Source organism: Chelon labrosus, assembly GCF_963514085.1.
Source record: "Chelon labrosus genome assembly, chromosome: 20".
In the NCBI taxonomy this organism is placed as follows: domain Eukaryota; kingdom Metazoa; phylum Chordata; class Actinopteri; order Mugiliformes; family Mugilidae; genus Chelon; species Chelon labrosus.
In genome coordinates, this window is record NC_140353.1 from 23,225,999 (window position 1) to 23,252,909 (window position 26,911).

General features: G+C 39.3%; 1 protein-coding gene across 1 annotated transcript in view; it reads left to right on the plus strand.

Annotated features, from left to right (window-relative positions):
- The window catches only part of LOC311505696 (neurexin-3a-like), an 86,172-nt gene extending 61,088 nt beyond the window's left edge, over positions 1-25,084 (plus strand). The window contains exons 13-17 of the mRNA XM_084569397.1: positions 4,695-4,876; positions 6,522-6,693; positions 12,519-12,826; positions 14,359-14,440; positions 24,367-25,084. Coding sequence (XP_084425523.1) covers positions 4,695-4,876; positions 6,522-6,693; positions 12,519-12,826; positions 14,359-14,440; positions 24,367-24,671 — 1,049 coding nt within the window. The 3' untranslated portion in view covers positions 24,672-25,084. The remainder of the gene's footprint in view (positions 1-4,694; positions 4,877-6,521; positions 6,694-12,518; positions 12,827-14,358; positions 14,441-24,366) is intronic.
- Positions 25,085-26,911: the final 1,827 nt, after the last annotated feature.

Genomic DNA, 26,911 nt, shown 5'->3' on the forward strand with positions numbered 1-26,911 from the left:
TCTCCGTCACTTTACGTGGCCTACCACTTCGTGGCTGAGTTGCTGTTTTTCCCAAACGCTTCCATTTTGTTATAATAGAGCTGACAGTTGACTGTGGAATATTTAGGAGCGAGGAAATTTCACGACTGGATTTGTTGCACAAGTGGCATCCTATGACAGTTCCACGCTGGAATTCACTGAGCTCCTGAGAGCGGCCCATTCTTTCACAAATGTCTTGTTTCACAGTCTGCATGCCTGAGTGCTTGAATTTATACACCTGGGGCCAGGCCAAGTGATTAGAACACCTGATTCTGATCATTTGAATGGGTGAGCGAATACTTTTGGTAATATAGTGTATGTTCAATCCATTTAGCTTGCCACAGGTGGACTCCTATCCTTTCACTTTACGTGATTTGCTACACTTTACATGTTTATTATTTACAAGAGGTAAAGCAGCTGTCTTTTTTAACAGCCTCTCGCACCCCTGTTCAGTCCCCTTCTGGCCTCCATAGTCACCAGTACAGTGTTTAAATGTGGTCACATTCACTAGACTACCTAGCCTGGCTGACGCGACTGCACATCTCAATGAGATGCTGGTCTGGAAACTACGTGTTTATTTTCTCGTATTTGAGGCGTGGTTTTACAAATGCCTAGAGCCGTTTATTGGGCGCTACGAATGTCTATCAAATGCGCCTGGTAATTCCCATGCTGCCTTGCGCGCGATTCATAGCCAAAGCCTGTTGGTAGCAGAGCAAACACACCTTCTTGGCAATGAAGTCTTTCAACGCCAAACGTTACTCTTTTTTTAAAATAAACTTGCGTTCTAAGCTACTTAAAACACTGTCTAAGGCTGCATCGAACGGTAACGTTAGGTCCGCTGCCATGTTGGATTAACACACTACAAGCTTCGGTGTCGCGCATAGACGTCGTCGTCGTCTTGCTGCCCCCCCCGTTCTGTGATTGGTTCCCTATCTCAGGAGAAAATATGGGCGATGGTTTCCAGACTGCTTTTGCAGCGAGAATGAAATCGCGCGCAAAGCAGTATGGGAACACCCAGGCTATAAACTACCTCACATGCAACAATGCACTCAGTTGATTTGAGGGCTGTAAATAATGCATTCACTCATCATGTAGATACGTCCCCTCCTGACAAAGGAAACCGTGCTGTGTGGCTGTGCAGGGTTCAGAACCTTGGGCAGAGATTATTTCTGTTTAATCAAAACTATGACCCTAACCCTTAACCAACCAAAACAAGTTGCATATCAGAGATAAATAACGTTCTGATTCTTGCCGGAATATGATTCTTTTGTTGCCAAGGACCTGGTAACATTCAAGATTCCAGAGTCAAGGCAAGCGATGAATACACCGAGCAATGAAGGTCTTAAACAACTAAATAAAACTAAAATAAAATGAAGAAAATAAACACAGGAAATATATATATATATATATATATATATATATATATATATAAGCATTGCTTATATAGTTTAATCCAACCGGTGTTTATATTGCCACATAAACCAATTGGTAAAGCAATTTAGTAATTAAGCAATGTGTTATTGACTATCTAGAAATATGAGCAGGCAACTTGTTAAATAGATGTCATTGCAAGTTGATTGGTAATGGAATATATTCCCCCCTAAACAAATTTTTTATTTTAATATTTATGTGGCACTGCCCTAGTACAAATTAAAATACAGTGAGACAACTCCCGAAGTGCTTTGGGTGGTCTACTTGCGTCCACACTGATAAACTTCCTGCTGGAGCACTATAATTCAATTCAAACTCAGTGTTTTCTGTTTTCTTTTCTCTATAGCTAACAATATCTGTTATGTTACAGTAAAGTTGTCTGCCTGCTTAATAATAGTCACATAGTAGTGCTACGTAGCTGTCAGGTAGTTTTGTATTTACCAGAGATCACTTGGAAACATGGTTAAAATTTGTGATGTGTGATATGACAACCTTGTCACATCAGTTGACACTGGTGGTGTGAGAAACTGTTGGATGTGTGAAAAAAAAGCGTGTTTTAACTGTTCATCCAGAGCTGGTTTTAACGGAGCAATCACAGCATAAAACGAGACAGAGAGGCAGCACTGTGCACAGAACTTGAACACACAGTAGGTCCCTTTTAGTAACTTCATTTTGTGGAGTAGAGTTGAACCTTCTAAATCTGGTAAAAAAAAAAAAAAAAGCCAAAGCCTCCATCCACCTAGCGTCATCGTTATCTACACTCACTGAGCGTTTTATTGGAGGCTTTGTACTATTACTGGGTAGAGCCTCTCTCTTCTCTCCAAACCAACCTTCTTTGTGCCTGGATTCCACAGGATGTAGGAAACATTTCTGATTCTGCTCCATTTGGACATGACTGCTTTACAATTTCTGCAGATCAGTCTGCTGCACATTCATTTCTATTCCGATACTGTGATTGAAGAGGCAGTCAAAGTCCCCTTATTGTCATATTCTTGAAACCTGTTTCAGACAAGATGGTACACGTCAAACGTAAAGGGGTGCACATGATCAGCAACAATACCAGATTCCGTATCAATTACCAGATACAGTCAAACCATAATTGATTGGTATTATGGTACCCAAAGTGTCAGAGAAAACCTTTCCACTCCCTTTACAACAGAAGCCTGGCCTAACGAAACAAGATTGAATCAGACTGTGAACACTAATGCCTCCCATTTTATGCTTACAGGAGAAATTGATACATGTCTTGAGATCGATAAGGCTACACACTTGGCAAACAAGAGTGGAACCTGGCTGCTGCTGTAACCCATCTGCTTCAAAGTTGGACATGATACGTATTATAAGATCACTTCACACCACTGTTCTAACGAGTGGTTTCAGTAACCGTAACAAAGTGACAACAAGTTAGTTATGGCAGAGCTAAAACTGAGTTGTCTGATGAAGTGCATGATGCCATTTAATAGGGATGTGGCAGGACGGATGGTGTTAGAACAGCTCGGCTCAGTTGGTTTATTTTAGTCCCTTAATCCCCTGGGAGCTCCTCTCTACCCCCATCATGTGACTCACGTGATCCCCAGGTTAAAAACCATTGCTCCATGTGCCAATCTCTACAACAGTTCTGAAATGGAATTGAGAAAACAATAGTTCCTGTTCATCATGGTCTGTGCTATCTGTGATTGTAGTTTTTGGATTGTGCACACACCCTCTTTTTTTGTAAGCAAAACAAAACATGTGCAGTGCAAGCTCCTGTATACCAACACTAGTATGCCGCAACCCTGTAGTTCTCTGTGTTAAACCCTGACAGCAAAACAATACAACCACAACACACAGTTCTGCATATTGTGTTTTATCCTTAGGGGCAAAGGCATGAGCAGATTTCCGTTTCTCACTTTTTGGCTTGCAGGTGGGCAGTCATTTAGAGGAATAGCAGAGAGAGTATGCAGCTGAAATTGGTACACCCACACAGCATTAGCATATTGTATTAGGAGGTGAATAAACTGTTTTTCAGCAGGATCATGGGTTGGGGGGGGCAATGTTTTCACGAGGGCCCTAATTTGTACAGGGTAAAGCAGCTTGGGTTGAGAGGCAAGGGTGGGGGTTTTTGGCTCTGGCAACAAAGTGCCATTGTGACTGGCATTATCTGCTTCAGCAAAGAATGGTCTCATCCGTCCGGGCCTGCTCATTAGCATTAGCTAGCCTGCGCCTGTTTGTGTGTGTCAAATAGTGTTTTTGTGCAGTGTGAGAGCATCGGCCGCAGCGTTGCGCTTGGTGGAATCATGGGAAGCACTATAGTGTATAACAGTGTCTACTCTAAAGCCTCTCACACTGTACACAAACATAAGGAACACGCATCAGTGGCTCACCAGAATAACACAATGACCATCGTGTCTTATTTAAAAAGGCAAAACAATGGAAAGTGGTTGCCATGCAAATATCTTTAATTAGCTCATATGTGAAACAGCATTCGAGCAATATTTGCGTTACGCTCAAAGCAACATTACGAGGTCGGCTATCTTGCTTTGTATTTCTTGACATTTGTTTCTCCAAATGCTTTATGTGTATTCCTTTCCAAAGACAGTTAAACTGGACCAAGCACAGACATTTTGGGGCACTTACAAAAGAAAAATAATAAGCAAGCTTGAAATGGGCCCATTATTTTCCTTACATAGAAGCCGTGGAGTAGCGATTAGAGAAGCACCTTTGAGACGGTAGGCTCACAGGTCGCATACCCCCATGTCCATGGCTGAGGTGAGGTGCCTTGAGCAAGCTCTTAACCCCCTGTCCACTGCCCCGAGTGTACACACTGCAGTGTGAACAAATGGGATAGGTTAAATGCAGAGAATATTGTGCATATTGTTTGCATTGGAACTTGTGCTTCTTATCCAGAGCTACCATGAGATCATCACCGCTGCAATAGCATGGAAATGTTCTCCCACTTGGTTGCTCAGAACCATTTCAAGATAGTTTACAGATAGGTCTAGAATTGTTCACAAAGGAAATGTCTCTAGCTTTCTTAAATGGGTCACAAATTTTGATTTCCACATGTTAGGAATAGGAAGAGAACCTGGAAGAAAATATTAAAAATCAGTGAAAGGAAGAAAACCTGAATAATAGAATCTTCACAAGCAAATGGCTGACCCAGGCTGGAACACTTGCACCCCAGTAGAAGAGCTGCAGAGATGTTGTCCTTGTGTTAGTTAAAAAGTTCATAATTAATTATTGCTTCCACTTTCTCTTCTGTTCAGCTGGTACAACGTACATCTTTGGAAAAGGAGGAGGCCTCATTACATTCAACTGGCCAGCTAACGAGAGGCCCAGCACCAGAACGGACAGACTGACCGTCGGCTTCAGCACCTCCCTGAAAGATGGCATCCTGGTCAGAATTGACAGTGCACCAGGCCTGGGGGACTACCTCATGCTGCACATAGTAAGTTCACACACATGTTTTTTTTGTTGTAGTGAGCTGTCTGTGAGCTGTGTGACCTGATGATACTCAAGGCGATCAGTGTGTGGAGTTTCACTGCTAGTAAAAGAAGAAGAAAAATGAATACATGCAATCAAACAGCAGTTTACTTGGTCTATTTTGCTATTCCTTAATCCTCACTAAAAACATCTATATTATTCACCATCGTAGATGGATTTAATACAGATTCCAGCTTAAACTAAGCAAATAAATAAATAACTGTAAGTCAGATCCTGATTACTTGTGTTAGATTCCACTAGACTAGAGGATACACCAGGTAACTCAGACTGTATACTGTAGAACATTTGCATTATTCACTTCCCATAATAGATTGACAAAACAGACTCAAGAAGCATGCTGTTAAAAGAGAGCAAACCTTTGGCATAATGCCAAAAATCTGTCTTCCTACGGTATTCATATTACGTCCCAGCTTGAAACTTCACTTTAGAGACCTTTTCAGACTTTCAAACATCTGTCAAAACTGTTTCAAACTTTCCAAAAAAAAAATGTATCATTTCAAATGCATTATTTCTTTATTATTCTGACATTTTCCAGCACGTTATGCACATAACCTCCTGTGTTCACACACACTGAGCACTGATCTGCTGCTGCTGCTCCCCTGCTAGATGCAACACATGATGAATGTGAATGAATGATGGATGATGTCTGGAATATGCACTAACTCTGCCATTATGCTGATTACACAAATCAAGACAGGGTAACCATACTACCCAACTAAAACAACATTTCCATGTAGGAAAATAATCACAATCGGTATTACACGCAGGCATTTCAAGCTTTTTTTTTATTTTATTTTATTTTTTAAACCTTTTCTTCTTCTTTTTAACCTGTAGCACTTTGAGATCTTTGATGTAAAGTGCATTATAAATAAAATGTATTATTATTATTTATTATTATTCTCTATGTCCTGAATTTGACAGCTAATGCTCACATTCATACACCGATCAGCCACAACATTAAAACCACTGACAGGAGAAGTAAATAACAGTGTTCTGCTGGGAAACTTTTGGACCTGGCATTCATGTGGATGTTACTTAGACATGCAGCACCGACCTAGACCAGACCAGGCACCCCCACCCCATAGCAATGACACTCCTTGATGGCAGCAGCCATCCCCAGCAGGATGCAGCCTGACACAGACACACACACAAAAATGGTTTAGGAACAACTCAAAAAACATGAAGAACAGCACAAGGTGTTGACCTGGCCTCCAAATTGACTAGATCCCAAACTGATCAAGTATCTGTGAGATGATCCGCAGAGGCCCCTCCCCTCAGCCCATAGGACCCAAAGGCCCCCACTAACAACATTCTGTTGCCAGACACCACAGGGCACCCTCAGAAGGCCCATGTCCATTGTCTGATGAGTCACAACTGTTTTTGGAGGCACAAGGGAGACCTACACAATATTAGGAAGGTGGTCATAATGTTATGCCTGATCGATGTATGCAGAGTTTATTTATAAAGTCACATTAGTAGTATTAGTCTGAAGCAATCTAATATTCCACAATAAAAACAAAACAAAAGAAACGAAAAAAGCAAATCTATCAGTGTTTTAGTGTTGTAATAATTGTGTCTTCTCATTTCAGCAACAAGGCAAAATTGGAGTCACGTTCAACATTGGCACGGTGGATATCGGCGTGGAGGAAAGTAGTACCCCAGTGAATGATGGGAAGTATCATGTTGTCCGTTTCACCAGGAATGGTGGCAATGCTACGCTGCAGGTGGATAACTGGTCGATCAATGAGCATTTCCCTACAGGTACAACACAAATGCATTAACCAGGGCAGTGAGTCTATTGCTATTATTGTGGGCTGTAACAATGGGATTATGCCATTCTAATACAGCTGAATAGGTCACTGGACAGCATCTGCTTCAGAAGCGCGTGCCAGAAGAGTCTGTTGAATTTGTTCTTTTGAGCATTTGAACACTCTGTGCAGAAGAATGTGTATAAATATATTGTTAGTCTGTACAGTCATACTGTTGTTTCCCAGTCATTTACCTCTGTACTTGTTCTGCTTCCTTTTTTATTCCTGAGCAGTGAATTGACTAAACACAGTGCGCCTATGTAATCTGTGAACTCTGTAGACCTCTGTTGGTCTCCTGCAGGAACTGCAGCATGCAGTGTGTGGCAATGGCTCTCCTTGCATTGAGTAGTCAATACAGCTTAGACAACCCAGGGCAACTAAACATTAATAGTCAGAGAAATACAGTGTGACTGATATACATAAGACATATAAAGTCACATTTTACATGTAGATTCAATAAAGGTTTATGGATAAATCAGGCCCTCACTGAGATTTTTAGCTCTAACTTACAATTTTATAAATCAAATCATTAACTGTCATCAACAAAGATAAAGCTATCACTGTGCTGGCTAACCTGTCTATCGATCCACATGTAAAAGTGAGGAGTAATAACCTTGTATTTCAAGAGCATGTCCCCCCTCACATTAATCCCGTCAAAAAATGTCCAACCTTATTGTCCTAGCAGGTAATAGGCCTGAAAGTTGATCTCTTTGGAACATGGGACTATAGAGGAAAGGATATAGTGAGCCATGTTTGAACTGGCACTGCTGCAAACTCTGCTGCCAGTAGTGGTTTGCTGTGTGTTTGTAAATGAGAGAAAAAACAACAGTTCCCTGTGATAATCCAGGTCCTCCAGATCTCATCCTCGAGAGAAGTAGCATTTAGAAACAACACGGCTTGGCAGAAGATGGTTGCTTGTGCAGCCTCTCTCAGCCCCCACACTCTCACCTCTTTCACACTTTCCAAGGCCCACTCTGACAGCAAAGCTGTGTTGCTGTTTTTTAATGCAACCTGCTTGGACAGGCAATGGAGACGACATAAGCAGTGAAGTGGACATTGTCTATAGTTTTTAAGTTGAATGGTTATATACAAAGTATAAGTGAATCAAAATATGAGAGAGCCCGACCTTGTTTTTTGTCTTGAGATGGGCTTGATGGATAGCTCTTATCATGGAAGTCCAGTTCCTGTGAGGAATTGTTTGTGGGTTGTAAGGCAGGAGGATAATAGGTGAAGAAATCCCAAAGAATAGTAAATAGGGATGAATATATTAAATGGAAGCTATTGGAAAGATTATTATTTTATTATAATATTATAATTTACAATTGTAAGGTTGGAAATGATGTGTGACATGTTGATATGTCTTGATTTGGTGAAGGACATTGTTATCAATCCATTATAGAATACTTATTTGACTTTTACTTCAAAAATGCAGTCAAATTCAGTCCCTACGTGAGACTTAGCATCAGTATGCTGTAGATAAAAGTCACACAGAATCCACACTTGTGCCCTTGCCTGACACCCTGCTTCGTCACTGGCTTAAGTGCTTGGCGTCACTGCACCATTTTTCCATGTGTGATTGGCACCCTGGGGTTCTAGCAATGGTGTGTTCTAGACAAGCGTAACAGACATATTGTTCTGGGTCTTTGAGTTTAAGGTCCTGTAACTTAATGTGACCCTCTTCATTGGAGGGGCTTACGCGTATTCAACTTTTTGGCAGCATTTCCAGGTGCTTGGCCTAGATAGCAATGTGATGAACAGTGCAGTCCTCTCACAATCTTTTCACCAAGCGGAAGTAGTAAGGTGCTCATAGGCTGGTGCAATGCTAAGGAGAGGACACTCTCTAAGGAGAGGACACTCTCCTTAGCACTGCACGTCACTTATCTCGCGGAATATTTTGAAACAGGTTGTTCTTTGGGTTCATTGTGCCCACTTTCTGAGCTTCTGTTCAGTCAAACAGCTTTGTTGCTTCAATCAATTGATGAGCAAGCTGAGTGGACAAGCAGATCTCCAGTCTGAGGACTCAGTCAGACTGGTCCAATTCTAGGAGGGAGTTTTGGCTCCAGTCCTCCCGGCTGCAAGGGATTCTCCCACCTCCTTAAAGTGGGGTTCTTAATACACATGAGGTCCTTCTGCTACACAATCAGTGCTTTTGTCCTATTATGAAAGCCAATGTCAAAGTAATACCTGATCTCCTGGATAGTGGAAATGAGCTCACCCACTCATTAATATGCAAGTGCAGGTCTGTCATCAGCGCGTGTGGAATACTCTACCAGTGGGATGTTCATCTTAAAGACTAATGCTGTCTGGGAATTCTCCTTGACATTCACTGCGTATTAGCAGTTAAATATATATTGTGATCCATCACTCACATCCTCTGCTCTCATGGTCTAAAAAGATAAGATTAGATAAGAATCCTTTATATTATCCCACGGTGGGGTAACCTGCAGTGCTGCAGCAGCACACAGTCCAACGGACATTGTGCACAAGAGATAAAAAAGTAAAACACCAAATAAATACAAAAAATAGCAAATTAAATACAGTAGTATATGTGTGTGGTCTACTGGGAGCAGGCTTGGTTGTACAGCCTCACAGCAGCAGGAAGGAAGGGCCTGTGGTAACGCTCTTTCAAACAACAGGGGGGATTGGTTTTCCATCAGGGATGACAGCTTTCCTATCATCCTCCGATCACCCACCACCTCCACAGGCTCAAGAGGGCAGCCCAGAACCGGGGTCTGGCCTTCTTACGTTTATCAGTTTAATTACTTTGCTGTCTTCTGCTGTTGATTTATTGTTTTTATTTCACATTTTTCTTTTAAATATGAACATAAACATGTTTGTTCATCAGCATGCCATTAATCTAGATGGCATGAGCAAAGTGTTTGATCTAAGTGAGTTCTGCTTTTGTTTCATTAATTGCAGTGGGTATTCTCTATGTACCTTTCATAACCTGATGTTGCACCTTCTCACTACCTTCATATACATCACATACTTTGTTATTAGGGGTGGGACTGATTAAAAAAAAAAATCTAATTAAATAGAGGCTTTGTAATTAATTAATCGCAATTAATCACATTTTAATCGCATAACAATACTTGCCCCAAAAAGCAACATTTTTTAAGTTAAATGGATTTTTGTGGATGATTAAATCAAATTGCATTTCAATTCAAAACAGTAGAAAAAGAAAGAAAATATCTCTGGCCAAATCTGAACAGACCTAAAGTTAAAGCGCCACTGTAAGTACTTGAGGTACTTTTTCAGAACAGTATTGACTTTAAATGCTAAAAAAACAGAAAAAAAAAAAAAGTTTGGGCCGCCGACACATCTTGTCCGTACTGCGGCGCTTTCTATGCTCACTGCAACATGCTTTGCATTTAGATGGCACCGTAGGGTTGAAGTGCTGGTATGCAAAATCTTTTTTTGTACAATTTGCACAAAACCCTGCTTTCATCGAAGCTTCCATCAAGGTATTTTTTAAAAATAAAATTTGCCTTCCATCAGTCCTAGCAACGTACTTTCATCCGATTCCTCCAAAACGTTGCCCTGTCAGCTTCAAACTACGTACAACAAACCTGTTTCACTTGTTGCTGTTCCAGACCGTGTTGTTGAGAAGATGCAATATTGCATTGTTTCTGTTTCCTGTTTATGCTGATGTCACTTTTGCCCAGTGTGACAAAGTGCACAAAATGTGAAATTGTGGCAAAACCTCTGCTGCATCCTGACATTCTACTTGTAACGTAGAATCTACTGTAGTTGTGGCACACCTGTGTACCATGTGTGAGCTGTGGGCAAAAGTTACTATAAAGAATTCTCATTTTAGATCTACATTTGTACCTCCGTGCAGATTCCACTTGTAGGCCCATAAATGCACATGCTGTCCAGTGAACTGTAGATTATGTATGGCTATACACCTTTGTGTTGTGTATTGTGTGGTGCCATGTCCCGTTATGCACCATGTTACAATAATGTGCAATAAGTGTGCAGAAGTTTACTCTGAATCATATGATACACAAAAACATTAGCAAATACTACTTTTTTGTGTATTTTATTAAACTCAGGGCTCATTGTTTTTGTTTTTCAGATTTTTCCAGAAATATGCCTAAACTAAAACTGTTTCCAGTAAATAACTTGAGTGGGCTCGATGTCACTTCCTGTGTAGTGACCATACTCACCGTCCGGGGTTGAAATACAGCCAGAAGCATCAGCAGGGAAAAATAAAGATTTAAAACAACATATAGTAAATAACATAGGATGATTTTAACATCCTGTACAGAAAACAAATGTGTACACATTGTGGTGTATATTTTTAAGAGTTGCTGAAGCTATGTAAATCAGCTGTGTGAGGTGAGCAAGGTGGTTTCACATGAAATGTGACATCAGTGCACACTCTCTATACAAAGTGAAGAGGTATAATGCTGAGAATGATTGTGAATGTGTTTGTTGACAAAGAGAATGAGCCCTAGTTATTCTGTGACTAAAACAGTTGTAACCAAAATGTAATCTTCAGCTAAAATCATCCTAACCTTTTGTAAATGTTAGAGGGAAAGTGATATTTCCCTCACGTTTCATGATCCTGATGATCAATAAATGTCTTCATAAATGTCTTTTTAAACTTTAAAGGGAACAGCGACATTGAACGCTATCAAATGGCCAATAAGAAAATTCCTTTCAAATATGCCAGACCTGTAGAAGAATGGCTACAAGAGAAAGGTAATTTCGAATAAACATGTTTCTATGTATGCTCGCTTTTCTGATGTAATGTGAAAAATCTCATCTGTACATCTGGAATGAGAAGATTAGACGCATGCCCATTTGTCTCTATTTCAGGATTATATGAACTGTCTGATTTCAGAGGTCTAAAGATAATGAAATCTCCCTCTCCTATCTGATACATTAACGCATGCAAAACCACCACCAAAACATGTGTTCCTGGACATGAATGTAAATCTATGAATGGAATTATAAATGGAATTTTATATGAGCTAAAATGTCAGCTAGAAATGAATGTGAAGAGGGACCATTAAACTGTAAACTAAATCAGTGTATAGTAAATGGAGTTGAAGTAACATGATGTCAGAAATCTAATTATTAGGAATTAGTATCAACACTCTGTAGGCAAGATCCATTACACCAATTCCTTGCTTAGTAAATGCCCATAATGTTTCTCTTGGCCATATTTATCTTTGCATTTCTGGCCTTGTTGTATAGTATCTACTTGTGAAACCTAGTGTCACAGTTGGGAAATTGGCTACATCCAACTACCTCCTTATCCAAATTGTGATGGCACTTACAGAGCCAAGCATTTACGAAACAGAATGTTGGTTACATTCTGTAACTCCAGATTCTATGAGTATACTCATAGCCCTCTCAGCTGTAGGCCTCACTGACTCTATCTGTGCCAGCTACAGAAAAAAACTGGCATAGTGATAGCAGAAGTCAGGATGGACAAATATTATATATCTTCAATGCTGCAGTGTTTTGGCAATTCCTTGGGCATTTGTATTAGAAACAACATTGGCCAAAAATGAGAATACTGTAATGTTGTTTTCATTTTTTATGCAGTGGGCACAAGTAGTTTTTGCTGTACAAAGGTTCAGTGTGGTTTATCTGACCTGTACATCAAATTAAATACTATATACTTTTCAACTTTTCAACACATTAGTGTTGCATGACACATGGGTGTGCTTATTTTTTTTTTATTTTTTTTTATTTTTTTTTACAGTGCATTAAAATGTGCTAATTTCAGCTGAAATGTTTTTCTTTTTTGGATGTTTTCTCCAGGACGGCAGCTAACCATTTTCAACACTCAAGCAACAGTTGCAATTGGTGGTAGCGATCGTGGCCGGCCGTTTCAGGGTCAGCTGTCGGGCCTTTACTACAACGGCCTCAAGGTGTTGAACATGGCTGCTGAAGGCAACCCTAACATCAAGATTAATGGCAGTGTGAGGCTGGTAGGGGATGTGCCCAGTGTACCAGGTTCAGCCAGAACGACGGCAATGGCTCCAGAGATGTCTACCACCTTCAGTGAGACTACTACCATGATGTCCACCACGACCACAAGGAAACACAGATCCTCTTCAACTGTACAGGTACTTCCAGACTATACATACAGGACAAGTGCAGATTTTCTGTTTCTTACTCTCACGTAATTCTGCATAAATTTCTGCAAATGGAATGCAGGTCAATCTCAGTGATACTGACTGATCTGGACAGTTGAGGGTAATCCACCTCGGCATCCTGAAAATCTTTCTGGTTGCTCTGGCCTTACGTTTAGGATTAATGTCATCCTGAATGATGAAGTGTTGTCCAATGAGTTGACACATTTGGTTGAATTTGAGCACACGTAATTGTCCTGTACACCTCAGCATTCATCAGAAGTGAAATCATCAATAAAGGCCAGTGTGCAAATTCCACCAGCACCATACATGGTCATAGGAAACAATCACCACATTAGACAGATAAGTTGGTATGCTTTGGGTGCCTTTTCCCCCTTCACATTACCTTCATTCCACACTCATTACATCAAGTAATTTTAGAGGCCAACTCATTGATTTGATTCATTGACATTTTCACTGTAAATTCCAATAAATGTTACAACATGAATATTTTTGAATGGATCAGGGGCTGTGGATAGAGTCTCCCATCCCATCACTTCCAATGGTAGCATGTTAATAAACAAGTATGAACCAGAGTAATGAGGAATAGTGTAAGAAAAAAAAAATGCTTCAAAGTTCATCGGCATATATGTGGCCAGGTTTTGGGGGAAAACATGCATACCAGTGTCAGTAGATTCTGTAGTCTCTTGGAGACCCTAGATTGGCAGCTAATGTAAGGAAGTTTGCTGATGGTGTACTGTTTACAGCTGGAGTTGTATTTGAGTTGTGTTAGCTCCTAAACTGCTGCTGTTTCACATTAAATGTCTTGTAGTGGAAAAGCAGAGACTTTTATTGTTGGACAGCTGTTGAAAATATACGTTTTGGTGGAGCTGCTGTTGTTCACACTTGTCTTGCATTGCCCATTATCAAATTTATAGACAGAAAACAAACAAAAAAACTCAACCCATGGTCCAATCACATTTTGGTGTAAACACTATTATTCGGTCCAATTGGCGCATACTGTAGAATAATCAGTTGCCAACCGAGCGACTACAGACCAACTTACTCAAACACTTTGGGGGCAGGAGAAGTTGGTCTGGCGTTCAGGCTACAGCATTTTATGAGGTAAATTAAAAATCTGTGGTTTTATACAACTTGGTACAAACCACGCAAAGTAACAGTAACAGTGAAAACGACATCTCCTGTCTGTTACCATCAGTCACACACCACTAGACAGAGGCCAAAGGTCATCCACTAGGCGTCAGTGGATGGTTGGAGAAGGATCAAAGAGGATATTCTCATCTGCTCTCTCTGACAGAGACAACTGTGCCATCCCCATGACAACTCAACATGCTCACATCAACTGAGAAAAGTTCTTCTTAGGTCAAAAATGAACTTGTTTTCTACCTCTAACGTGCATATCTTTCCTTGTCTTTATGTGTCCTCTTCGTTTCTTGCCGGCTCTTTGTGTTTGGGCACCTTTGCTGCGGATGCAACCTCTGATGACCAATGTTCTGCCCGTGAAGCATACAGCAGATGACATTGTGTCGTCTGCAGAGTGTTCGAGTGATGACGAAGATCTGGAGGAGTGTGAAACTAGCCATGCAGGTGGGCTAGGTTAGTTTGCATTTGCTTGCTTTCTTTGTGCTTTCACTCATCTGCACCAGAGGATCAAGGTATCCTCAGAGCATCACACCCCCATGGTTAGAGAAAGTGTAACTTTACAAAAAAGACAGTGTTGTCCCAGTAAGCATAGCAGTACATTAGTCCTAATGCAAAGATAGCTGAATTATTAAATACAAAGTTAAGATTCAAAATAAAAATGGTTGAACTAATTGAGTGTGCTGCTAGTTGACAACAGTTACATAGACAGCTATTGATGTTACAAGCTACACTTGGACATGGGGTCTGCTAAAGTGGTTAACATGGTCACCAATAAGCATACAAATGTTGTCTGCTGAGAGGATTATTGAGGGCTAGTACATGTCAGAATAAGTTTGCTAAATTTGTATCATGGTGAACCATGTTTTCTGCACTGATGCTGCAAAACGTATCACATCATGTTTGGGTCCATCGCTCCTGCAATTCACCGCTCTACTGATTTTCCTTTTGAAACAATCCATTTTTACAGTTTCAGTTTTTTCATTTCGGTTTGTTTTCCGCATAAATTACAGTGTTGTGTTTCACATTAAATGTACTTTACGTTTGGTTTCCATCAGTGTTAATCCAGATTTAGAGGCTTGCGTTGTGATAGAGAACAGATATCATTGAATTTCTGTGTACAGGTTTTTCTTTTTGTGGGTCATACTTTTGCTTTTAGGTGTATTCGTATTCTGTCTTTTTTGTATCTAAATATAAAAAAATTCAAAAATGTTGTGATAACTACGGAGAATCAGTTTGAAAGAATTTGGGAATTTCCCTAATTTACTGAATAATGACTGTCAGGAAATGCAAGCAGTCATGTTTTAGTAACGTACCTAACAGTGGAGCATTTACACACCTTTCTGAGGTGTATGATAGATTCCAGAAAGTTTTTTTTAGATTAGGCAGCTCATTTTGAAAAATAAAACATAACTGTTTAAAATCATTTGACTGGAAATATCCACCCATTCAGCAAACATTTACCGTTAAGCTATATGGTGTAACTAGCACCTCAGAATATGATACAAACTGCTATAGAAACAGTTAAGGACTCCAATTAAACTGGTGTGATATTCTGCAAATAGAAAATACATATTTAACTCTATGCGAGTAATTCATTAATATCATACTATGACTTCTCCCAGCTGAAATTCTTGTAGTGTAACTCGTAACAAACTTCTGCTTATTCAAAGTTGAAAGTTTAGCGTTTGCTGATTTGCATTTTTTGAAAGGTCATTCCCAATTTTTTTCAAAGAGTATGTGGAATATTGTTGTGTAAATGGGTTTAAAGCTGTGCTGTGTAGCCTGAGATCCATGGGGATTTGTGAAGAAAGACAAAGACAGGGCCCCAGTCATCCAATCATGTGTTTACACAGAAATTCACGCCATTCTAACACTAACATCACTTTTGACGTTGACAGTGGCATGCTTTGATTTCGAATTTTTCTTTGCTCTTTTTGGAAGTCAATGCTATTTCCTGTTGTTTTGTGTTGTTCTAAATTTTAGTTTTACTAAGATATCATTCCCGTCTATTCGCCATTTGTCCAAAAACTGCATTTCTGTATTTTGGCCTCATTGAGTGTGGCATGACATTTTGTGGATGATAATTGTTTCCTCACATTTTCCGGGGTACCTTTTGGCTTCGTACCCTGCAGCTTTCAAAGAGAACATTCCTATTCCTTTTATGAAGGAAATACGAAGGCAAAAAAACTTTTCTTGTCATCAACGTTTTATCCTGATCATATAAAATGTATTAAAAAAAAAAAACACAGTATGCTTCAACTTCTTTTTCGATCGATTCCTTCTACTACCAACATCCTCCCTAAAACTAACTTGCATTTGCAGCCTATTTTACTGTAGATGTCATGAAAAGTTTTTTTGCAACAAATTCTACTATTTTCCGCACTATTTCTTTCTCTTAAGCAGTCATTATTACCATGGTTTATCAAACTCTTCAAATCATTCTATTCAGGGTGACTTTTGATCATTTCTTTGCATGACTTTTGACACCATGCCCCCGCATTTAGACTAACTTGGTTGTTTTGTCTGCATTTGTGTTTAAGTTGTAAGCCATTTTTGCGGTCGCAGCGTCATCAAACGTCATCTGTCTTTACCCCACACTGTCTTTATTTTGTCAGTGTGGCGGTTGTCTGTCTGGATAAGTTATCAAGTGATTCTGTTCTCTGTTGTAAAACACCTCAGTTAATTTCATAAGATGGCAAACACTTTATTGGAGACCAAGTATGTATTAAATCTCACAAAATGTGATAAAATACACCAATAATATATGATACAAGTATCTCCGACTACTACCCAGTTTAACTTCTCTAACCTGCTACTTACACATCTTACTGCCACGTGATTTATAATACTCTTTTAAACTACAATGCAAAATGATGGCTACATTACAACTCATGTTATTCCCACTTCACTAGTTTCTTGTTCAACAAATTTTAGCTGGCATTATGCCCACACTAAAACATGTGAAATCTGAAATGCACATTTACAATTCACTTGTAGGTTGTTTTCATAGTCTTTAACCAGAGAAACAAAAACTGTAGCCCATGACAAAATATTGAAGCAAATGTAAAAATAAGAATGTACGACTGTCAGTCATAATGAAACTAATACTACACAATACCAAATTGCATGTCCAGGCAGTGGCAACAATAATATTATACAAGTACTAGATAAGGAATACACCAAAGAGTCATAACGTTATGACCACCTTCCTAATATTGTGTAGGTCTCTCTTGTGCCTCCAAAACAGTTCTGACTCATCAGAGAATGGACATGGGCCTTCTGAGGGTGTCCTGTGGTGTCTGGCAACAGAATGTTGTTAATGGGGGGCCTTTGGGTCCTACGAGTTGAGGGGAGGGGCCTCTGTGGCTGTGGTCTGGTCTAGGTGGGTGCTACATGTCTAAGTGACGTCCACATGAATGCCAGGTCCAAAGGTTTCCCAGCAGAACATTGGATTGTCACAAGATGGTCCATGTTATTTACTTTACCTGTCAGTGGTTTTAATGTTGTGGCTGATCACTGTATATAAAACAAATGCTCGACACCGTATGCTCAGCAGAAAAGTCTAACACTGGCGAAGCAAGTAAGGCTCAAGTTACAGGCGCAGAACGTAGTATGAGCCTGCCCAATGCCCTGTATGTACAGTCTGAGAAATGAAAGCTTGCAACAACGAAGACAACTGGAAGGCAGATGTTGGGATGGTATTCTTGTTTCTGTTGTTGTTTTAAGTGTGTTAATTATTTATGTGCACATATAAGTGAACTTATTTTGCTATGTGTGTGATAAAACACCTGGAATTTGAACTGATCCGTCCATCTGAAACCCTTCCCTGGAGCTTGGTTTTTGGTAGGCTAAAGGCCACATAAGCATTGTTATGCATAGAATGTGCATTCGTAACACAAAATTCAACCAAATCCCCCCCCCAAAAAAATCTCCCCTCTGCTACCTTTGTTTGACTGCTCACTGCTCATAGTGTGCCTATTTGGATGGGTTAAATGCAGAGAACAAATTCGTCGTATGTGTGTACATACATAGAAAATAAAGCTGATTTGATCTGATTTTGCTCTTGAGGTCACTGTGTGTTTCAGCATCAGACACCCTCGCCTCCCCCTCACCTAGTTGTCCCAGCTTTGTGCCTAGGTCCTGCTTGTGTCTGCCACAGATCTGTCCATCAGATTTTCCAATCCATGGCCTTCTCCCCCCCTTGTCCAAGCTCGATGTTGGCTCAGTCCCACATCAATCTACTTATTCAGCTGCCTAAACAGGCCACATACTGGCTTGTGTATTAATTGTTGTGCTTTATGTAAACTGCCTTGTTATGTAAGCCAGCTGACATGCACCCACCAGTACTGAAAGTTGGGACACTGTGGCATCACACAGATGGTGTTTCATTATGACCAAAATGATTAGCATTACTGCCATATTAATACTGGTATTTAGTTATATAATCATTAAGAACGCATCACCATGGAAACATAAGGCTGAAGCACAATGATAAAGTAAACGGGCAATAAAAATCTAATTTTGAAAAATGAAAGAAAAATTATGAAAAAAAAAAAGAAAATAAAAGCTTAGGGTTTCAGTGTTTTAAATCACATTTTGTGACCACATCTGTTAAAGACTACATATGGGATTTGCAATTAACCACAAAACACACACATATATAAATGGTGACCACTTTGTAAACCATGCCACATGGGTTATAACATACATATAAAAATATATTTTGCTTCCTGCAACCATTGGTCTCTGTTCCATTTTGCTCAAGCCTATACTAGACAGAGTTTTGCCATCTTATGTCATTCTTCTCTAAATATCTTTTTACTACATGAAAAAAAAAATCATGTAGACAAAAATTTAAATCGTATGTCAGAAGACACCACAAGTTTAAAGCTGGTATCCTTAATATCTTTTCTGTCGCTAAATGTTTATACATCCTTCCAATTGGTGGAGTTTTGGCATACAAACCACACGTATACACCACAACTGTGGTTGGTTGGTTGAAGTAAGTCTGATGAGCCCCGCTAAGGTTAGCTGCAGCAATCACACCGGTGCACCGACACAGTATCCCTAATCAAAGTGCAGATATTTCCAACTGTAGGAAATAGGAAATTGGCATCTGTTTTTAGATGAACAACTTGCACCACACTCCAAGTACATGTGGAAGGAGTACTACTGGCTAAGGTAAACAATATTACGTGGCATCAAGTTAGGCTCGACCTCCATCATTCTTGACTCTCAGGTCAGTGAGGCATTTGGTAATTTCCCTCTCTTGGGAACATGGATAGCATTCTAATGACACCCAAACCACACTACCACACAGCTGTTAGGTTTAGTTTTGATCTGCAGCCTGTTACTGAATTGCTAAAGACTTGAAATACATGCCAGTATGAAAACACCCATGTCAACTACTTAAGGAACACCTCTGACACGTTCAGCTTTTTGTCTTATCTTTTCAGCATTAGTTCCTCAGTGTTGGTATTTTTGCTCGCTGGAGGTCATTTTTTCTGACACGTTTCATATAAATGCATAGCTTTCACACAAACAGCAGCGTCCGCTTCAAACTGCCCGCCTCGGAACACACCTTCCACCAGTGCACCGGGCAACAACATGAACAGTTTCATGGATATCAGCTTTACACTTCAGGATCCACTTAAAATTCTGAATAAATTGCATTTCATGTTTAGTACAACATTATGAATACATGTTTTGTGTTTTTATTTCGTTCCTTCTCTCAACTACTTGAGCTGTGTCCCAATTGCATACCGCGCCCTAATTTTAACCCACTTCTTTGTGGTGGGAGTGGGGTTGATTACGTTGGGAAAGTGAAAAAATGATGTATACCCAAACCTATCAGCTTGCATAACCGATATATTTGCACGGTGGTCGAGTGGTGGGAATAGAAATTATTGCGTCATAATGCAAAGCACAATTGTAATGGAAGAATTGGCCGTAGCTTTACAAAGTTGCAGTTTCTTTGACTGCTGCGTGTCACTCTGCACACACGTGCCACGAGTATCACATGCTGTTTCTTGCCAGTGCAAACTGTTACTTTAGCTTTATTAGCCATTTATTCATTTATGGGATTGGGATACAGTGTCCGTCTCCTGTTTTTCTAACATTGGTCAGTCCTTCCTGCGCCCAGTTTGCTGTGTTATTTCTTTTCTACTTTCCCTAAATGCAACTTACTTTAAGCATGCATCAACATCCTGCAGTACAACTAAAACAAAACCAAACAACAAATATAATAATAACCCATTCTCAGCCAGTACCGTCTCTCTCTGATGTACACCCAGACTGCACGGCCGGTTCATGTTTAAAGACTAACATTACAGATAGATTTGTCATCAAAAAACACATGAGAGAGGAGCCCGTCCTCCAGTCGAGTGCCTCTCTCAACAGTGTCTGTTTTCTATTGTGTGCATCTGGTTGTAGTGTGTGCAAAATTTTAAATGGCTTTGTTCTTTCATCCTAACATTTTTCATTTGATAGTTTTAACTGGTCATATTTTTTGTAGTTATCCAATTGATCACTGGCATTTTGGTTCTGATTATGTTTTTTTGGCTTATTATAAGTATGTTTCTTCTTTTTTTGGAATTAAGATAATACCTAAATCACAGTGTGAAATATTTTTGATATAATTTGAATTTTTGGATTTGGAACTCCTTCAGTGACTATCTTGTGTGTTTTATGTCCTATGGTATGATGTCCCGGTGAATACTGAGCAAAAAGTAAAATGAAACATCCAAAACAGCACAGGCACCTCAACTTCAGGCGCTTTGTAAACGTATGCAGAAACCCACAAATTAGTAGGTGAAGCAGTTCCAGATCCGCTTCTCGCATAACTTCCATTTTTCAGATTTTTTCAAACCTATTTTGACAAAACAAATTTATCTTTGCTGAGTAATATTTTCACTGTATGAAAAAACAATGAATTGCATGGCTAAGAAGTTGCAGTTTAGGGTTTGTAAGACATGTCAGTGTTAGAGTTCTTCTGTTCTTTTCTGTAGATGGGCATGTATATTGCTCATTGTTTGTATATCCCCATCCCTTCCTTACAGCCAAAAGCTCTAATGCCGCCCGACCGCTTCGTACTGCCTTTACATGGACATGGCAACTGACTTACACTGTCACCCTCATCATCCTCATTTCCTATGTAGTATGTTCATAGGTCCCACCCCTTCTTCACCTTCTCCCTTGTCTTTAGAGTTATGGAAATATAAAGTCATCCATCCATCTACACTAAAAAACAAATGACAAATTAAGCAAAAACTGTAACATGACTAGATTTTAGCTACCATTGAAGTCTACTGCAATGAAACAAATGCAGATACACATTTTTTGTATAAACAACTTATTTACCAGAAAAAAACAAAAAGCATAAAAAACAGAATTATGGTGTTTATTTTTTATGTTATGTGGTGTGGATGTATGTGTTGTTGCCTCCCTGTACCGTCATGTTTTAAGATAGAACACAATCTACAATCGATACAAATGATCTTTAACGGTACCAAGTGGCTATCCAACATTCTTACACAACCTTTCCTTTGTAAATTCTTTTTTCATGCCTAAATCATGCGGGCAATTTGTTGATGTAAGTTGAAACTATCCAGTATGTATGTTTTCGTTATCTTTGAACTGGTTTTAAAAGATGCAGTTTGTAAAATGTGAGGATTGGGATGTATCTCTCATTAAAAGGAGCTAATGAACTTTGTCAGTTGTTGCAACTGCAGCAATACCACTGAAACACCAATAACTGAGAGACCAGTTCCTACCTGGTGTCAAGTGTTGTCTTCTTTATGTGATGTGAATTACTTCTCCTCACTGAGAAATGACCATTTAGATTTTAGCATGTTAAACCTTTTTATTATTATTATTTTCATACAGAAATTAATAAATTCTATACACAAAATGATATATTAAGAACAGAATGAATGTCAACACAGCAATTGGTATTCCATATGAACACAAAATACTCCATGTAATACCTCAGTACAGATCAAATGGAGCCGGATTTCTTTTTTAAAGTTTGCAAACTGCATCTCTGATGAAGCTGTGGGCATGTGACGTCTGAATGTGTCTTTAATCGCGTTTACTGCTTGAAATTATGGAATAAAATCCCTTTGTTCAATCTAGAGACTGCTTGTGAATGTGTATGTTTGTGGTAATTTGTCAGTTACGTATTTGTTGAACTGATAACTGAGTTGAAATGTGCATCAAAGTTTCTACATGCATGTGATTTCCGTGGGTAGTTTTTATGCGTTAACGCATCAATGGCTCACTGAATGTTCACTCCAGTTATACCTGCTTGACATTAGGTACCCATACCTCTTTATGATTAGCACTGAATCTTTTAAGCCTTTTTAACTAAACTAACTAAAACAGTTAAACTCCTACATGACTATTAATACCTAGCTTTACAAACAGCAAGGCAATGATATGTTTGTTATAGATTTTTGGAGGCACCGAGTACAGAGTTTTGTTCAGTGCATCTTTGACACCTTTACCAAGACCGAAAGACCGAAGCTTTTTGTTCCGAAATCACGCTTATCAGCATAATCCTATGCAGTACGTTTACGCAAATGAACTGAAATAGACAACTAAATCAACATTTCATCCGATTAGTAACGTAACATTGTGACAAATTTATCATAAAGCATAATTCTGAAGGTAAACACTATTTATAGCTTGGATCTTTTTGACTGGTGGTTATTGTATCATATCATTAAGACGCGACCTCTGTTAATCCGGTGGGCAATAGGCTAACCATGAAATGAAGCTCACCAAAATAAAATGTCATGTGTCATAATATCTTTCATCCAGGTCAGCATTTCACAAAGAGTGAGCACTGAGTGAGCCATTGACCTCGTGTAAATCATTTTAGCTATAGTTCAATGACCTCTTCCTTGATGGCAGAGCTACTCTTGGGACAGAATCACTGTTACTTGTTGAATAAACAGGATTCATATTTTATATTTTCAAGCCACAGTGCAGTGAAGCCAATTAAAAAAAGCATTAATGAAAACTGGACAAGTATTTTACCACAGACGGGCTGCACATAGCAATGAGGATTTCTGACCCTATATTAATGTATTTGAGAGCAAAATTACAACTGTCTGCCATGGGAATTCAATTGCATTCAGTTCTATCTCCACAGTTAGCTCTGCATCAGGGAAATGTTTGTAGAACTGTAACTACAATTTTCTGTACAGCAAAAGGTTTAAGATGATCAGAGAACCACTGAGCAGTGACAGTTCCAATTTCAATGAGGATAGCAGCCAGTTGTTTGGTTAATAAAATGTACAATATGAACAGCAGCTTAGTTAACAATATTAGTTTAACCTAAAATGAAAAAAAAAAAAAATACCAATGACACTACTCTGATAAATATAGTTTCAGTTGTTTGTATTTAGCAGTAAATGTCTTAAGTTAACATTTGAAAACTGCACTTTGATGTAAACATTTTATAAAGGTTTTCTAGAAAGAATGAATATACTTAACTGTAGAGAGCACAAAAAAGACAAATTTGCTTGATCTTCCTGCTCCTCTTAAACCTTTTAAAATTTGTATTACAATTTCAACATATATATTAAATATATATATACTACATGTCTTGATTCAGCAGTAACCGACATGCTAAGTTCCCAGATTTGGATTTAGTTGTTGTGTTGTTTGATTGAGTGTATAAAACTCCCATGTTGCCGTCTAATTTGCTTACCTGTCTGTCTCCAACCCCAGGAGCTGAGTTAGTCATCAGAGTACTTGAGGATCCATTAGCGCACCCCTCTGTAGCTCCTCGTGCACCCTTCATTCCCACTCCCTCAACCCACCACCCACTCCTCACCATTATTGAGACCACCAAAGAGTCCCTGTCCAAGGCCACTGAGGCGGGGGTACCTTGCTTGTCGGACCGAGGCAGCGATGATTGTGATGATGATGGCTTGGTGATATCGGGTATGGCTCTGGGAAAGCGTTCAAGTCTAACCTGCCCCCTACTGATGATGAAGATTTTTACTCGACCCTCTCCTTGGTAACAGATAAGACCTTGTCCACGTCAGGCTTTCAAGGTGACTACAAAGCAAACGTGCCCAAGACTTTTAGACCTAACAAACCTTCCGTCTCCAGACGCAGTAGGACTACCACTACCGCCATACCACTAACCGCCGACCAGAGCCGCACCACCACCACCTCTGCCTCCACCGCAACCCTCCACAATGCTCCGGCCAAACAGCCGGCTGGCAAAATGAATAACCGCGAGTTAAAACCCCAGCCCGACCTAGTGTTGCTTCCATTGCCCACATCCTTTGAGGTAGACAGCACCAAGCTGAGGGGCCCATTAATAACCTCCCCAATGTTCCATAATATACCCACAGCACTCCCCACAGAGCCAGGCGTCAGGCGAGACCCAGGGCCCTCGGAAGTGGTCCGTGAATCTAGCAGCACCACCGGGATGGTCATCGGAATAGTGGCGGCCGCTGCCCTGTGCATCCTCATCCTTCTGTATGCCATGTATAAGTACAGAAACAGGGATGAAGGCTCCTACCAGGTGGACGAGAGCAGAAACTACATAACCAACTCAGCTGTGCAGAGCAATGGCGCTGTCATGAAGGACAAACAGCAGAGCTTGAAAGGCAGCAACAAGAGACAGAAAAATAAGGATAAGGAGTATTATGTGTGACTGTGAGTCTTTCGTGTACACGAGAGAGTGAAGAAAGAAAGCACTAAGAGAACACTTACTTATCAGTTTCCTTGTGAGGAGCTATGACAAATGATGGTATAACATGGAACTTGAATAATCCTATACTGTGCTGAGTAGTTGGACTGATATGTACTGTAACATAAAGCACACTTACTATTAAGCAAAGGCTTAATGACAAGGTTAAATAGCAACTTTAGAGACCATACTCTTCTATCTGGTCAGAGACGTTATCAGTATAGAAATATTTCACAGCATCATTCTCCTAAGTGACTTTTAGAGCTATGTGATCCTTGGCATTAAACAATTTTTTGTGAAATTGTTAATTACAAAAGGCTCATAATCTTATACATTTTCAGCATGTAAGCAACATGTAGTGCTTAACAAGAGGGGGTCAGGCACACAATCACTGTAAAAGTCAAAAGGACTCTTGTATCAAAATACTACAAATTTTTATGGTTTATAAATAATATAAGTGTGGTGTCTTACTTATTTTTGCTTTAAGCAAAAGAAAAAAAGACGAAAAGAAGAGCAAGAAAAGAAAACTGTTTCTGTGTATAAAATCCAACTAAGTGAGCAAACTGCCGCGGGCAGATCTCATACCTCTGTTTGCTCTGGCATCTAATTCACCACAATTATTCTCATTGTCTGACAGACACAGTGACTTTTGTGGAAAGAATTCGCTGGTTGTCTTGGTAAGAAGCGAATGATTGTAAAATGCATGCCATCCTGATTCTACAGTAAAGTACAGTATAGTAAAAGTCCAGTATACAGTGTTCAACTTGGACCATGTTCTCTTTAATGCAAAAATGAGTCTTCATCTTCAATCAGGACTTCCCCTCTTTCTGAAACCCTCAAAAATGTTGACCATGGAAAATAAAATAATCTAACTTCTAAAGAAAAAGGTCTATTATTGATGCATAGCCAGTGGTGGTTTTATCTTTTTGCAAAATTGTATGTTGGTTCATTGCCTATCATTCTCTTTTTCTATGGAGGTGTCAGGAAGACGACAAATGCAGTACTACAACACTGTTAACAAATGTGTATACAAAAATAAATCAAATGTTGAAAGTGTGAATTCTATCTGCTGTCACAGTAAACTGTGTCAAAAAATAAGAAATTTGTTTACATATTTTATTACATGCTATCTGTTGTACTTTGTAGGTAGTAAATTGTACATATACCATGACAGTTGTAATTTTTAGTACCTCTATTGTACAGACTGAAAATATGGTTTATCAGCAGATTTCATGACAAAGTCTATTAACTGTTAATTTACATGGAGAAAGACTTTAACCAGAATGTGGAGAATCATATTGATATTCATAAAGAATAAAAATGTATTGTTAGCCTAGAAATCTAAACAGAGATGTTTCTAAAGTTGCATGAATATTTAACTACTTGCAGTTGTCCAACAAATACAAGGTGCCCTTTCTTCTACACCATGGCTTTCTTCTTCTGGGTTGAACTAGTGTTATTTTATTTTATTTTATTTTTTTAACAGAGAGAGTATAAAGTCAGAGTTATGAAAGAAAGACAAAGAAGCTATAGCGGATGGGGGTTTATAGTTTATAGAGCTAAAAGTATGTTTTAAAGTGGGACTGGTCACCTAAAATCATTGTCTCTTCACCATTAGTTAACATCTTCTTTTGACAGTATTTTACTGTCCATTTCTGTTGCCATTATCTGCCATTGTCATTAATGATGTGGAGGTGCAGGCTTTTTCTTAGAAATCACACTTTTGTGTTATAATGGTTACTTTTCATAACCTTTTTTCATCAGTTTGATAACAAATAAAACTTTCTTTTTTCTCTGAAATGATACTGTAGTCATTGGGTAAATCGGATTATGCCGCTGCGCGTGGCAGTACTATCTTTATATTTGACCCCATTCTCAGAATCCTAGAATCATGCAGACTCTGTCGAACAGAGAGAAAGAGGTAGTGTCAGAATCAGACTTTTAACTTTAAATATTAATGCCTACATAGCTGCAGCACTGAGTGAGTAGTGTGGTTTGATCAGGCTGACAAACTACTCCACGGATATCATTTATCAATGTTTTCCCAACAGAAATCAGTAACTGTCGTCTTTGTGTTTGTCGTCATAAAGCTAACTGAGAAAACGGGTTTTGGGCTGTGTTTGTGTTTTCCCTCGGGTGAAAAGATAAGAAAAGAAGCTCCACCTTTAAGCCCTTTCAGAAACAAAACAAAACCAGCCTTTGGT